Genomic DNA, 16,506 nt, shown 5'->3' on the forward strand with positions numbered 1-16,506 from the left:
CACCTTGTCACGTGGTATAGTCGTCAACTACGTCCGTGCAAAGAGGTACCGTTTTACTTTTTCCTTCGACAGAATTTTCGTAGACAAATACATCCTTTTAAATGTACATAACGTAATTTGAACGAAAACTCACTAGTGACGTATAACGAGCGGACATCTTTGTTTTTGCTATTGTTACCGTGCAGAAAGCACACATGTTAAATACATTTCTTATTTTTAATTAATTCACGTTGTCTTGTATATTTCTTTAAGAATAATGTTTTGGAAAGGGCAAATATTGCATGAATAAGAGTAATGATTCCATGCCAAAAGGTTTTGGACTGAATAACAGATGAACCCAATTGTACCATTCTGCTTTATATTATTGCAGTACACTACAAACATTGTTGCAAATATATATCAGACAATAGGTGTAATATTTGAAAGAGTTACCAATCTTCATGCGTAATTATAGATATCTCTGTAAAATACGGATGCTACTGAAATATAGTTAATTATCTTTCTGGACCTAAAACACGGACATGAACGTTAATGGGTAAAACAAAAAGAAAAATCAAAAATCTATTTCAAAATAGATAAAAAAAAATAACCTTTGCAAAAATTATCTGCTCAATTCTAAATAGAAAAGTTTATAATTGTAAAATAACAATGAACTTTATTTTTTTCACCTATTAAAATAATCCCGTTAAAAAATGTTTAAAAATTTTTTTATAACAGCAAGCAGATTTGATATACTGAAAAATAGACAAACAAATTTGATATAGTGTAAAAATAGACAAACAGATTTCATATACAGTAAAAAATAAACAAACAGATTTAATATACTGTTAAAATAGACAAATAGATTGATATAATGTAAAAATGGAAAATCAAATTTAATATACTGCAAAATTAGGAAAGCAAATTAAATATACTGTAAAAATAGACGAACAGATATAATATACAGTAAAAATAAACAATCAAATTTGATACAGTGTAAAAATAGACAAATAGATTTGATATTCTGTAAAAATAGACAAACAGATTTAATATTCTGTAAAAGTAGACAAACAGATTTAATATACTGTAAAAATAAACAAACAAATTTAATATACTGTAAAAATAAACAAACAGATTTAATATACTGTAAAAATAGACAAACAGATTTAATATACAGTAAAAATAAACAATCAAATTTGATACAGTGTAAAAATAGACAAATAGATTTGATATAATGTAAAAATAGACAAACAGATTTAATATTCTGTAAAAATAAACAAACAGATTTAATATACTGTGAAAATAAACAAACAGATTTAATATACAGTAAAAATAAACAAACAGATTAATATACTGTAAAAATAAACAAACAGATTAATATACTGTAAAAATAAACAAACAGATTTAATATACAGTAAAAATAAACAAACAGATTTAATATACAGTAAAAATAAACAAACAGATTTAATATACTGTGAAAATAAACAAACAGATTTAATATACTGTAAAAATAGACAAGCAGATTTAATATACTGTAAAAATAAACAAACAGATTTAATATTCTGTAAAAATAAACAAACAGATTTAATATACTGTGAAAATAAACAAACAGATTTAATATACTGTAAAAATAAACAAACAGATTTTATATACTGTAAAAATAGACAAACAGATTTAATATACTGTAAAAATAAACAAACAGATTTAATATACTGTAAAAATAGACAAGCAGATTTAATATACTGTAAAAATAAACAAACAGATTTAATATTCTGTAAAAATAAACAAACAGATTTAATATTCTGTAAAAATAAACAAACAGATTTAATATACTGTGAAAATAAACAAACAGATTTAATATACTGTAAAAATAAACAAACATATTTTATATACTGTAAAAATAGACAAACAGATTTAATATACTGTAAAAATAAACAAACAGATTTAATAAACTGTAAAAATAAACAAACAGATTTAATATACTGTAAAAATAAACAAACAGATTAATATACTGTAAAAATAAACTAACCGATTTGATGAACTGTAAAAATTGACAAAGGGATTTGATGCACCGTAAAAATAGACAAACTACTGTAACAATAATAGGCAAACCAAACCAATTTAACTTTAAAGTTAGGTTTTAAGAATTGAAGTTACGCCCGGTTTTAAATTGTTCAGCTTTTTATGGTAATCATGTCATGTGATGACTGATATAATTTTTGTCTTAGGACCGTGCAGCTGGGATCAGTTTCATTGTAATGACGGACAGTGTATTGAAGGCTTTTTAAAATGTGATGGTTTCTGGCACTGTAAGGATGGCAGTGATGAAAGATATTGTCACAAAACCACGGTTGTTCCTCCAGGTAAGAGCAACAGACGCACTTGTCACAATGTCACACATATCACACATATCGCATGAATTAATGATTGCACAAAGAACACTGCGTTGAGTCAATTGCACGAGTGACATTCATACGAAAAGTTGCTTCTTGATGAAATCGTTAATCTGCACAGAGCACTGTAGTAAGATTGTTTGTTTTATGATAATGGTTTGTTTTATGATAATGGTTTGTTTTATGATAATGGTTTGTATTATTGCTCTCCTTTAAAGAATGGCGACAAACACAGATGCATGAAAACAGAATGGTATATTTTTATTGCGCAGTTGCAGTGAACAAATAGCGTGAGAGAGAGGAGGATGAAGCATGGGAGTTGATGGAAATCGACGGATATTTTTTTTTTTTTTTACATAGACATGACTACTTATCAAGGCCCAGAGACCAATCGAGGGTAAGGGTTAAGAGTGTGCAGTAGTCAATCGGACAATATAGTAATCGTTAGTAATGGAAATTCGGTAAATGTGTTAACTTAAATGGAACGGCTCATTAAGAACTGTACTCAGCTGGAAAACAGGGAAACGGAAGACAGTTCCACAGCTTTGTTCATGGAATCTACGTTTAGGTTTAGGCACAAATAAAGAGTGGGGGGGGGGGAATAGTTTTTTTCAGCTAGACGAGTGTGTCTTGTGAAAGTTTGGCGATGAGGGATCATTGGTCTCTTAAATTCATTAGTTAGCAGCCTCCGTTCAATCTCAATTTGGGGTCAGTTAATATAACATGTTGAGACTTTTTTCCCCTGCTAGACATGGTGCCTTCACTTGACGCCATTTATGTCGTTTTCAGTTTGATAATTTTAAACACTAATATTGGAATAAAACAATTTATGTAAGATTTCCCTTCCCTTTTATTTTTTTTATTGAGATACCATCTCTAAGAATGTTGCTAATCCAAGTTTAAAGGCCCAATTAAATAATTATACGTAAACGTGTTTATTTATTTTCATTAAATTTTTTTTTTTTTTGAACGATTTGGTAAATTTTAAGTAGGATGACCCCGGGAATAAATGTGGTAATATGGTGAGTGATGATTCTAGTTTGAAGTAGAATAGACATTTTTTAGTTATCGTGGCATAGGATGACTAATGACAGCTATTTTCCTACACTTTCTAATGACCTTGTGCTTAATTTATTGCAAATGATCTTTTCTGTTATTTCAAAACTTAAGACTAAGTAACTGGCCATGAAATTAAGTTAAATCCCGCTGGATATCAATTTGATATTTACAACTGCGGTTGGTTTATATCAGGTATTTGCTCTCCTAAAAGATATTGCTTCTGGGAGACCACTCTATCTCCGGTGTCATTTCATTATAGCGGGACTATTATTATTATTATTATTTGTACTCGCTATGAGTTTTCACACAGGCCACCATCAGAGATTGCTCACAGATAACAACCGGTGGTATTCCTTGGAGTCTGGGTAATAACAGATCCCTACAGATTACCAGTACTCCACCTCTTTCGATAACCTTTGAAAATGAATTGACATCATTGCAACAGCCGCTTGCCATTGACTTCTCCTTAGCCATCATTAGAATTTGGGTGTTTATAAGCCTCCCCAAGGTTCCACTCCTCTTCGATCTCATCCAGTGAAAGTCTGGTCAGTGCTTTCTCTCCTTGATCTTTCTATCCTTCTCGACCCTTCTCAACTATTTGGTCTAGTTTCAATTGATGCTGCTGCTGCTGCTATTATTATTATTATTATTATTATAATTATTATAATTATTATTATTATTATTATTATTATTATTATTATTATTATTATTATTAAGTCTACAATGATTATTACATTCCATTCGCCAGCGTCATTTTGTTACTATTGGTGTTAATATAATTATTATTATGCCCTATTTTTATTATAGAGGAAAAAATCACCGATGTTATAAAAATATTTTTGTCTTGCTTTGTATTTTCTTTCAAAACAACTGACAAATTCAACTTCACTGATGTTAAGAAAAAAATATATTTGGTTTTGTTTTTGACTTTCTTTCAAATGACTGACTTAATTGTTTGCAGCGTAATCAACAGATGGCATAAAAATAATTTGGGTTTTGAATTTCTTTCAAATGACCGACGTGACTTCTGAATCATAATCAACAGTAATTGTTATTGTAATCACTATGGATTTTCACACAGACCATCATCAAAGCTTTCTTTCTATCAACAACCTGTATTCCTTGGAGACTAAGTGACAACAAATCTCCCCAGATTTCCAGTACTTTTTATTATGTTTGAAAATGAATTTACATTATTGTAACAGCCGTTTATCATTGATTTCTCGCTGGAAACGACCACTGGCCTTTACTGGAATTTGGGTGGTAATAAATCTCCCCAAGGTCCCAGTTCTCTTTGCATTCATCCAGTGGAGGTCTGGTTAGCAATCATTGCTTGCTAATAAAGATTATTGGTTTTCTCTGGAACTTCAGTGGCAATACACCTACTTAGGATTTCAGTACTGTCCGTGGCAGCTCAATCGAAGTCTGAATGGTGCTTTCTCTCTTCCGGTCTTTCCATCCTAACTGTTATTACTATGTGATCATTTTTTTTGTGTGGCACAAACCGATGTTGCTGTTGCCATTGGTATTTATTTAAAAAAATGTTTTTGTCTGAAGGAAAAGGATATCAGATAATGCGATTATTCTATTTCAGCTCACCTGTGATTGGTCGACATCAGCAGATTATGCAAGTTGGTTTCTGCATTCAATGGTTTTTATCATAATATTTCAGCGGTTTTCATCAGTACCGTGTCTGGCATCATGTCAGTCTTTTCATTAACTCTAATTTCTCCTAATTTCCTTCTTCTTCTGTTTATTATTATTATTATTATTATTATTATTATTATTATTATCATCATCATTATTATTATTATTATTATTATTATTCAGGAAACACATGATTTGTACTGGAACGGTTGGAAAGTGGTGACTAATTTGGTAAATGAACAACAGAATCATGAATAAAATCCCCCCTCACTTCGCAACATAAAAGATATCTTGTAAACATGCTAATAAATAATATGCTTAAATTTGTTATTAATTTAAAAAAAAATATATAGTCAAGATTGTCTGCTCTTTTTGACTTCCGGTTTCTGCAGAGCAGATGGGACGCCGGTGATGACCCAGATAAAGTTCATTCTGATTCCTCTCAGATAATGTGAAAGCTGCTCCCTTTCTCCATGTTAAGAATTGCTTTCTAAATAATAAGGCTATCATTTAGAAAGCAATTCTAATATGGAGAGTGTGTTTTTTTTTTAAAACTACTCTGAACTTTCACCAACTATTTTTAAAAGAAAATATATTTTTATGATAAAATATTTGGCAATAGTGCGGCTTTAATTAATCGAAATAACTTTTTGTTTTTAATTTTGGAAGAATCCTAGTAGGAAAATGGGAAAAAAATGTAAAATTTTTATCATATTCTAAACTGAATATTCTTTTTTTTTATTTGTACGTTTAAAACAAAACATATTTATTTTGAATTTAATTATTTGGAAATATTTTGTAGCATTTTATTTGTAGATTTAAAAAAATATATTTTGAAATATTGTTGCCCATAATAGTAAATTAAAAAAAAAATGTTGTGTGCTTTAACTTATTTTAAAATGTTTTTATTTAAAAATGAAGTTAGTGTGAAGGCTGTTGATCTAGAACGAAAAACGAAATGGTGATCTCAGTCGAGCCTTGATATTCATTCAAAAATCGAAAATCAAACGATACACTGATAGAAACACATCCTATAAATGTAACCAATAGTGCGAAAGTGTAATGTTTTACATGTATTTTGTTTAATTTTCAATTTTTGAGCGATTATCACGGCTCGGCTGAGATCACGATTTTGTTTTAACTCGACAGCTTTTACACTATCTTAATTTTTAAAACACACATTAAAATAAGATAAAGCACACACAAAAAATTATCGAGGTAGGTAGAAGAGTGATTAGACTTGTCTTTGATAATATTTATTTGTGGTGTATTTATTTTTAAGCTCTTTTTTCCTTTGTTAGCTATTCTTGACACACCGATTTCTATTATGTTGCTTCGTTACTTTAATGAACTTGTTTTGCATTACCAAAAAAGTTTAGTTTAAAAGATTATTAAAATTTAGATTGTCTCCCCATTTCTCTACTAGAACTCTTTCGGAAATGAAAACAAAAAATACTTCCAATTAGTTAAAGTGAACTAGTACCAAATATTTGATTTAATAAAAATGAGAGGGTGAACAAGATCAATTCAATTGATTATTTGTTTACAAAAATCTTAACAAAATCTTCTTCCTCTTCTACTACTACTACTACTATTATTATTATTATTATTGTAGTAGTAGTAGTAGTAGTAGTAGTAGTAGTAGTAGTACAGTTTATTACAAATAAATAAACGCCCTTCTGCATTTTTGGTTTCTTTGGTCCTTATTTTTGAAGAGTTCAGACAATCGCGAAATTTTTGAGAAAGTTTTTGGAAAATCAAAACCAATACAAGAGACAAGATTAATTACAGGAACATTTATTGGATTAAATTATTTAAAATATTTATAAGGAATACTTTTTAATTTATTTTTGTGAAACAAAGTTTTTTGTAATACATAAAGATTTCGAAATAAATAAAACAACGAACAGTTTATTTACAAAGGATTATATTCATTTTCAGAGAAAATTTCGTGATTTTTATCTGCTGGTCCTGAAAGTGAAAAGCAAAGGAGGCTAAAATGCAGAAGTGCCTAAATAAATTATAACAAACAAACAAATTCTTCAGGCTAAGATCACAGTGTGGTATCTGTTCTGATGCTACAATTAAGTTAATTTGTCTTTAGTCAATGGAAGGGAAATTCCATGCTTAGCCAATTTTTATTTTTGCTTAATTCAGAGTACACCTTTTTGGGGAGCTGGTTTCCCTCCACATTAAAAACGACCTTGTATGACATTTTGCTTTCATGGGGGAGCAAATAAATACCAACAAACGAATTCGCTAGAATATTTGATAGAAATAAGCTTCGTACATTTTCTATTATAAGAAAAATATTTGTAAAAACAAACAGCAACAAACAAACAAACAAACAAACAAACAAAAAACGGTTACGATAAGCATTAATCAGAATGGACTGCATCTTGCAGACAATTTTGACTTTTAGCAAAAATAAAAAATAAAAAAAACTTTTTTATGGAAAAATATAAACGACTTGTGTAATCAATTTCTTTCATACGATTCCAATTATTAACAAAATTGTAAATAAAAGTTCTTCATCCGAGTAAGTTTTATTTTTAATTTCTTGTGCTTAAAAAATACTAATTAACAATAAATAAATAAAAATAAAATGCATGGAAGCTTTTTTCTGTCGAGACATGGCTATATTTAACACAGACGAAATCACAGAATATTTTATCATGCAACATAAAGAGAATTGTATTTTGAATGGAGTGAAAAGAATAAATTTGCTTGGTATTAAATTCCAATTTTCAATAATAATATTAATTTAATAGCGAAATTCGGACCCCCCCCCCAAAAAAAAGAAATCGCTAAAAAAAACAACAACAACAAAAAAAAAAAACAATGGTATCTACTGACTTTTGTATCAATTTCAACTAAAGGCAATGATATCTACTTAAATTGTCAGAAGTACTTAAATATTACCGCATTATTAAAAAAAAACACGAATTTATAAACTTTATCGTAAAATATCCTCGCCGTATTTCTTTGACATAATAAGAAAGAGAGTAACTCAACTCAATTATGCTTAAAAACAAAGCAAGGCACTCATTTATGATTATTATTACACAATTTATTTTTTTAAGATTCGCAACAGTTACACGCTATTTACCTCTGGTGTTTTTTAGCCAAACATTTTATTTTCGCTAATTTTCGTCCAAAAACGTTTTCTTTTATCGTTTTTCGTAATTTGTGGATATATTCATTACCACAACATGGCAATTAAGTAGAGACCATTGGTTTGCCTTGAAATTCAAGATGAAACATTTCGCATTTCGCTATTATAAAAATTCAACTATAAAAATATCCTTCGCTATTGCGATCAATTTATGGCTTAAATAAAACTATGAAATGCTTTTTAAGTCAACAAAATTCCTTGGTTTTATTTATTTAGTTACTTATTTAATCATTAATATTTCTAACCAATAAAATACCCATGAACTAAGAGCCAACATCAACTTTTATCTTAAATACTATATAAGCAAGTTTTTTTTAATGTTAACAAAGAATTTTTCTTTAGTTTTGGTTAATTATTTGTTTTTTACAAAGAAGTCACTTGCACTTTTCAAGACCCAGAGGCCACTCGAGGATACTAGTTACAGAGTGTACGATAGTCATTGAGACAATAGCGTAGTAATCGTTAGTCGTGGAAATTTGGTATAATTTGATTACTTTAAGGGGTCAGTTCAACAATAACGTGTTTACATTGGACTTAAATACGGCCACATTGTAGCCAGCTGGAAAGCCGGCCAGCGGAACAGAGTTCCATAGGCGGGCAGTTCTAGGAACGAAGCTTTGTTCATGGAATCCAGGTTTAGGTTTAGGTTTAGGCATAGATAGAGCATGGGAGAAATAATTGATAGTGGTTTTAGCTAGACGAGTTTTATGCGCTTAAAAATTCCGATTATAAAATTACCTCTCCGCGTATAGTGAGAATCTATTTGTCTTGAATAATAACGTATAGAGACACAGATTTAACTCCCTTATATGTAACATGATGTAACTGTAATCTAATTTAATATCATCCTAACTTTTATATCATTTAAAAATGCTTCAAATAAACTAGTAATAAAAAAATTTTTTTTACAACGTACGAAAATAACGAAAATGCGAGACCAAAATCGTGTTTACATTATCGACGCCTTAAAACAATGTTCATATGCAGTTATCATTTTAAAGCCGTAAACATATCCGTGTTTAAAAAATCAGATTTTCATGAAATTTTCGATACGTATTCAATTTAAAATTAACTTACATTTTTAAAGCAGTTTCGTGTATATATATCTTACCTTGAAGTTGTAAATAAAAATGGCCATAAAATCAATATTATTGTTAATAAAACAATCAACGTTTTTTTTTCGAGAATATTAGTGACAATTAGTTAAATTACAACAAAAACAAAACAGAATTCTAAAAATAATTAATTTTTAATAGATTTAAATTGAATAAAAGTATAATATTCCGTGATAAAAAGTCTTAAACATAGATTTTTGAGTAAGGTTTTCCAATTTAAAAAAAATATATATTTTTTTACATAATATAAACAAAACGACTATTAATTATAAAATAGCAAATTCACCTACAACTTGAAATTATTTTAATTGTTAAAAGATGTTTATTTCGAGTGGGTCAACTTGATTTTAGTGCTTTTTTTTAATGTAAGGATGTCTCTAGTTAATGAAATCATTATCAACCATAGAAAAAAAAAACACACACTGCTTCCATGATTCAGTTAAAGCGATTAGCGGCTTCCGTAAAAAGTATGCATAATTATACGATAGGCACAAAATGATGACGTGGCTGATAGTGCGTAAAATGTTGGTGATCTTACACAAAAATTTGGACATCCCTACTGCATAGAAATATGTTTTGGTTGTCAATGAATTCTTTTCTTGCTTGGTTATTAAAAATTGCAACAAAAATATACACCGTCAAGATCGATTAATGGCTTAAGTAATTTATGCATAAAATTATTTTTAACGAAATCTTTTTTTTTGCTTGATTAATCATGCTTTGCTCATAAAAATTCCCAAACATGAACTACACCTCGGCGCATAATTGGATGGCTTAAATATTTCTAACCACAAAATATGTTTCAGTTTATAACTGAGATAAACTTTGTTCGAAATAATGTTTTTTTTTAAATTTCTTAATCATGCAGTTTATTATTAAAAACTCCTACCATGCAAAAAAAAAAAAAAAAAAAAAAAATCCCTCAACTTACAGCTGAGATCAATTTATGGCGGATAAAATACTGTGAATATTGTTTTTGTCAACGAAATTTCTTTTTTTTGTTGATTAATTATGCTTTTAATAACTAAACATTCCAATCATAAAAATTCCCTTCGACGTATAGTCAAGATATATTTATGGATGGCATTATACCCTATATAAAAATGTATTTTTTATAACATTTCTTTCTTTTTCTTGATTAATTATGTTTTTGATGAAATAAAATATTGTAAGAAATTAATTCTCACATCCCAATGTCCTCCCGGCAGAAGCAAAAGAATCCACAAATACAAAAGCCATATCTTTTCAAACTCAAAATTTATTCACAAGTAACAACAATAAAATTTTATTTGGTTCTGGTATTGTCCTTTTGCAAAACGGTAGCCCGAATTGCCTCCATACGCCTCGAGCCTTTAGTATGAATTCCTATTGTCGGAATGTTAGTTTGTTGTTCCTCGGAAGGATTCATGAATGTTCATGGTAAACTCGGCTGGAATGTTGGCACCTATAATTAGGCATAAGGTGAGCCACTAGGACTCAAGATGAATTGAAATAAGATCCAATATTTGGTAAATATACATAAAGAACAGTTCTGGAATGCCATCCTTAATTTGGATATATTCAGTAGTATAAGTGATCTCTGCTTGTAGAGATGTGATTCCTTGTTCACCAACTGTTTGGTGTTCATGAAGGAATTGTCTTAGCTCCCTTCAGTGGGAGCTGCTGGATTTGAGTATATCGCCATGCCGAGTTCTGTGTAGACTGAAAAAAAGAAAGCATGATACAAAAGCGCGCCAAGTGAATCACCTGACACATTCAAATTTAAACCAATGACGGCCGTCGACTAATGCGTGGGCGACTGAACAAAAAGGAAGATGGCTACTGTATATGGAATTTCTCACAATATCAACAATAAATTACACCTCGATTTATAGTTGAGATTTGGCTAAAATAATATTGTATATAAAAATTTCTTTTACGTTAACGAAATGTCTTACTATTATTTGGTTAATGATGCAATGCAATTTATAATTTAAAAAAGTCCAACCATAAAGTATCCCCCGACTTATGGTTAAGATCGACTTATGGCTAAAAAAAGGATCTATGTGAGCATAATTTTTATATTAACGAAATGTCTTTTTATTTGTAATGCATATGATCATCAAAACTTCTGACCATAAAATACGCCTCAAGTTGTTGTTGAAATTGACTTAATAAATAAGACGCAGTATGAATGTTTTTTTCTTTTTATTTTGATAAAATGTGTTTTGCTGATTAATGATGCAGTGATGCACGAGAGTATTAAAAATTCCAAATTAAATAAATAAATATTGATTTATGGATGAAATCGACTTATTGTTGAATACGGTATATAAAGATGTTTTCATGTTAATGCCATATCTTTATTGTGCTTGGTTAATTATTCTCTTATGTGATACTAATATACATCAAATTGCATCATTAATTCAATGATGACTCCTCAATAAATGTCTGATTTTTTTTTGTTCACCAGAAGGTTTGGCGTTTAATCTTTTCACTTCAGAGTACCTTTCTTTTTTTCAGGATGGAAAATTTGACCCGATATTTTTTCAATTCCCATATGTTTTGGTCCAATATTTTCATATGGAATCTTTGGACATTTTTGGCAATTTCTTTTTCTTTTTTTTTTGTGCTAATGAAGAGAGTGATCCGCGCTATTTTTTAAATCGTATTTCCAGGTTAATTAAAGTTTTATGATATGTTTTTTTTTATTCAATTGTAAGGTTAAAGTACAGAATAGGTACAAAACACCACCTCCCCATGTTAAGAATGTCTTTTTAAATAATAACCTTATTATTTCAGCACGGATCACTCTCTGCATGAGTACTCTTTTTTCAGCTATCTTCTATAAATTTGTTTCTATTATTGAATCTTTCTTAAATATTCATCATTGATTTTTTGTTTCTTACACAGAAACTAATTTTAGACAAAATAACACACATCACATAAGCACTCCTTGTGTTTTTATTAAAAAAAAGAAACTTTGACACTTTGAACACATGCATTTATTTTTATTTTGGCATTTTCACGACCTCCCCATGTTAAGAACGTTTGGGGGGTATTCTGAAAGCCGTTCTTAATATGGTGAGGTTGGAGTGTTTATAATACGCTGGGGCAGGTCGTTAAAATTTACCTTTATTTGTAAATAGAAAATACCTCCCCCCCCAAAAAAAGGTCTAAGTATTAAAATTTTTGGTACGCATGCACTTATTGATCCGTGATGAAAGAATAACGTTATTATTTAAAAAGCCATTCTTGACATGGGGAGAGGATGGTGTTTTGTACCTATTCTGTACTTTAACCTTACAATTGAATAAAAAAAAACATATCATAAAACTTTAATTAAACTTGGAAATACGATTTAAAAAAATAGCGCGTATCAGTAAGTGCACTAGCACCGAATTTTTGATTCTTTGAATTTATAGAATAGAAAGACAACGAAGTTCATTTCTATTGTAAAAACAAAAAAGAAATTACTGCATAGTGCATCACACCTGATCACTTCGACGTAAATTTAATTAAAATAAAGAGTGTCAGTAATAATAAAAAAAAATGGATCCGGATTAATTTTGCTTCGTAAAGTGTTTGCATGATGAAAATTTACAAAACGTTGTAAGGTATTTTATTTCACAGCTCATGTAGTAAACATATATTTCAAACATATCCATGATTGTCGAAATTTTAGGGTTGTCTCCAAAATTCGTCTTTTAAGGAAACATATCACAAAAAATAAAAAAAAGGAAAATGAAAGGTAAATCAACAACTCAAAAAAGAGAGAAAGAACAAACGCAAAACCCGAAGATTAAATTTAAAAGTCCAAAGATTTATTTAGGGAATCAGGTGATCGGTTGCTTTTTTATTTCCCAAAGCAATGGTAAGAATGTATCACTTTAACAAAACAATAAATAAAAATATGCATATGTATGTAAAGAACAACGAGGATTTCAAATATAATTAAAATATTCAGAAGGAGAGGACAATTACAGAGATACCATGAAGTCTCGAATGGAGAGACTTCCCCCCTCCCCCAAAAAAAGTTAAAAATTACGAGAGAACGTTCTTGTTCCCTCTAGGACACACTAGAAAAAAGGTAGATTCTTACTTATCAAAAAGTTCATAAGACACAAAGTTTACGAAAAGTTTTCTCTCTTTTTCTTTGTTTTGTCCGTAAACAAATTAGAGGAACCTCTTCAGCAAACTGGGCCGAAAAAGTTCTTTTAGACCGGCTGACGACCTCTTCTTGGAACTTCAGCGACGAATTTCCCTTTTTTTCTTCTCTTTTTTAAAGGCGCCCTTCTCCATAAACCTTCGACTTTCTTCTCCCTCTTCCTCTTCTTCTTCTTCTTTGGAATATTCTAGGATTTTCTCGACCGAGAGTTTTTCTTGGGGTTTAAGAAAAACTTTTTTTAAAGTGATGTTTTTCAGAAACACTTAAATTTCTTACTACTTTAAAATGGTTGGTAAATTTTCAGATTAGGTCCACCTCCACAATTTTCTTTTAAATGACGACTTTTAGAGGTTTTCGGCCATGCTGAATACGAAAATCGTCTTGAAATTTTGCAGAAATAATTAGTTATCGAGATATAAAAAGTTGTATCATGCATTGTATTATTTGGCGGCCATCTTTGTTACGCGCGTAGATTTGTTTATGGAGCGCTCGCACGCGCGTAAAAACGATGGCTGCCAAAGAATACAATGCATAATACAACTTTTATATCTCGATAACTACTTATTTCTGCAAAATTTCAATGCGATTTCCGTATTCAGCATAGTCGAAAACTTATAAAAGTCGTCATTTAAAAGAAAATTGCGGAGGTGGACCTAATCTAAAAAAATACCAAATGGTTTTCTACCATCAAATGAAGGAGAAGAAATATAAAAATACGTTGAAGATCAAATCAACGGAGCACCAGGTTCGGCGATCTGAACTGTTCAAAAGACGCCTGACTACTGACGTCAAAATGGTCAAAATCAAACAGCAGGGGTAAGCCAGAAAAGGGGAATCTTTGCAATTTAACAAAAGGAAGGGGGTCGGTCCATAGTGTCAGCGAGTACATAGCACCAATCAAATTGATGAAAACCCCCCTCCCCCCCCAAAAAAAAAACACTTAAAGAAAAAATAAACAAATAAAGACAAGGTGTTGACCTCGCCCTACCCTTGCACCCAGCACAGTCGATGAAGGACAGCTTAAAATATAAAATTCCAACATCATTAAAAGGAAAGGTTAAGACAAAAATATGGTTGACCCATTTATTAGGGTTGACAATTACGAAAGACAACCGATGTACATCGTACAAAACAATAAAATGTTTTTAAAGATTCAAAATAGAAACAGTACTTACCGCAACGGATAGATTCTTTATTTTGTGGGAATTCCACGGAAGAGGTCTGATAGACGTGGTATTCTTAATACTTTCTAGCTCTTTTTTGGGAACACCCAAGGGTAAAAGTTCAACGGTCCTTAGAACTGATACACCACAAGAGTTAGTTCCTCACAGAATTAAATGTACAGTTAACACATTTATTACAGTTAACATTTATGAAAAACAAGAAACCTACGTTCATACAAAACAATAAAAAGATCATTAGTCCCTGCTCTACATTTAAAATTTTTTTTTTTTTTTTTTTTTTTGTGATGTCTTTCGGCGGTCAGAGCCCTCCAAGGTCACTGCGGCAAGCGGCCTCCAGTTGGGACGGTATAGGCGGCGTCGAATCAATAGACCGCTGCACCGTTTCGCTGTCCCTCTTTACACAGACAAGCATGTGGCGTAAGCTATTGGATTCACTGCGTCTCATAGCGGTATATATCTGAGGTTCGTCTGGTACAGACTTCAGCCAGGTATCCAGCGCCGACTTGAACGATTCTGTTTTGCAGTTCGTGATCTCTCTGATGTTACGTGGCAGGCAATTGAAGAGCGTAGGACCCCGGGAATTTAAACTCGATTCCCTGAGCCGTCGGATCCAGTTGTCCCTGGCACTGGTTAGGGGTGGTACCACACACCTTCTGCCACGTTTTGAGATATGGTGCTGTATACCAGCGTTGGGCACCTGGTTCTCCATCATACACCAGGTATAGATGATTAAATATCTTTCTTGCCTGCGTTGAATCGATTTGATATTCAACGTATCCAGCAGTTGCCAATAATTCAATTGACTATAACCAGTTATCTTTCTTAGAAACGACTTCTGGATGGCCTCTAATGCTTGAATATGACCTTTTCTGTCCGGAGTCCACAGTTGACAACAGTAATCAATGTGCGGCAACACCAGCGACTTCCAGAGTGTCAGCATTAGGTTTTTTTGTCTCGTTTTGAAAGTGCGTAGAATCCAACTGGAAAGGCTCCGTGCAGTTGAACAAACTTTTTCGATCTGGGAGGTGAATGTACCATCAGAATCCAACGTTACTCCCAGATCGCGCACAGTATCTTTGGTTTTAATTAGCTTCCCGTCTTGGGTCGAGTACTTAGATGCTTCTCTCAGGTCCTTCCTTCTACCGTATTTGATACACTCGAATTTCCCGGAGTTAAACTGCATATTGTTGTCATCCGGCCATTGGTAGATAGCGTCTAGATCATCTTGGAGAGCCTGTACATCAGAAGAATCTTTTATTTTCCTGCCAATCCTAGTGTTGTCGGCAAAACTTGAGACGAAAGGCGATGGAAACATTGATTTTCTAGGTTCTTCATTTTGTAGAAGTCCGACAGCAGTTCAATTTTAATACTCTCTGGTTCCTTTTGGGCACAATCCAGGGGTAAAAATACTCTGTGCTCAGAACCGGTGCATTACCAGAATTGGTTACCCACAAATGTGTTCATTTTTAAAGTTTGTCCTCATGTTAAAACGAACGTTATCTTTTGGAAAGGCCTAGCTCTGAAATGTGCATTGGGTTTTGCACGTTACTAAACCAACACTGAGCTTGACCAAATATTTTTTTTTGCTTTGACATAACTTTCTTTGTGTCTTCCTATGACTCTTGTGCAGCTTCTCCTTTCATGTGTATATATGGCATAATCACATTGGAAATCCAGTTCTTGTTAGATTCCAAAAGCTAAGCAACATTGAATCTGATCAGTAGAGTAGGCGACTATTTAAGAATACCAGGCGTTTTAGGTGGAAGAATGTAAAATCTCCCTTGCAAAAGAACTGTAAAGATTAACA

The 16,506-nt window shown here is 31.3% G+C and overlaps 1 protein-coding gene across 5 annotated transcripts in view; it reads left to right on the plus strand.

Annotated features, from left to right (window-relative positions):
* Positions 1-16,506, plus strand: part of LOC145295964 (uncharacterized) — a 498,857-nt gene that overhangs the window by 402,575 nt on the left and 79,776 nt on the right. Inside the window, exon 41 of one of the 5 annotated variants that reach the window (XM_080141877.1) lies at positions 5,262-5,918. The exons of 3 other annotated variants lie outside the window; for them this stretch is intronic. In XM_080141877.1, coding sequence (XP_079998003.1) covers positions 5,262-5,272 — 11 coding nt within the window. In that variant the 3' untranslated portion in view covers positions 5,273-5,918. Of the gene's footprint in view, positions 1-2,207; positions 2,462-5,261; positions 5,919-16,506 lie in introns of those variants that run through there. One more of the 5 variants, XM_080141876.1, reaches the window with a different exon arrangement.

The sequence above is a fragment of the Euprymna scolopes genome, chromosome 16 (assembly GCF_053919585.1).
Source record: "Euprymna scolopes isolate OS-2025 chromosome 16, ASM5391958v1, whole genome shotgun sequence".
NCBI classification, from domain to species: Eukaryota; Metazoa; Mollusca; class Cephalopoda; order Sepiida; family Sepiolidae; genus Euprymna; species Euprymna scolopes.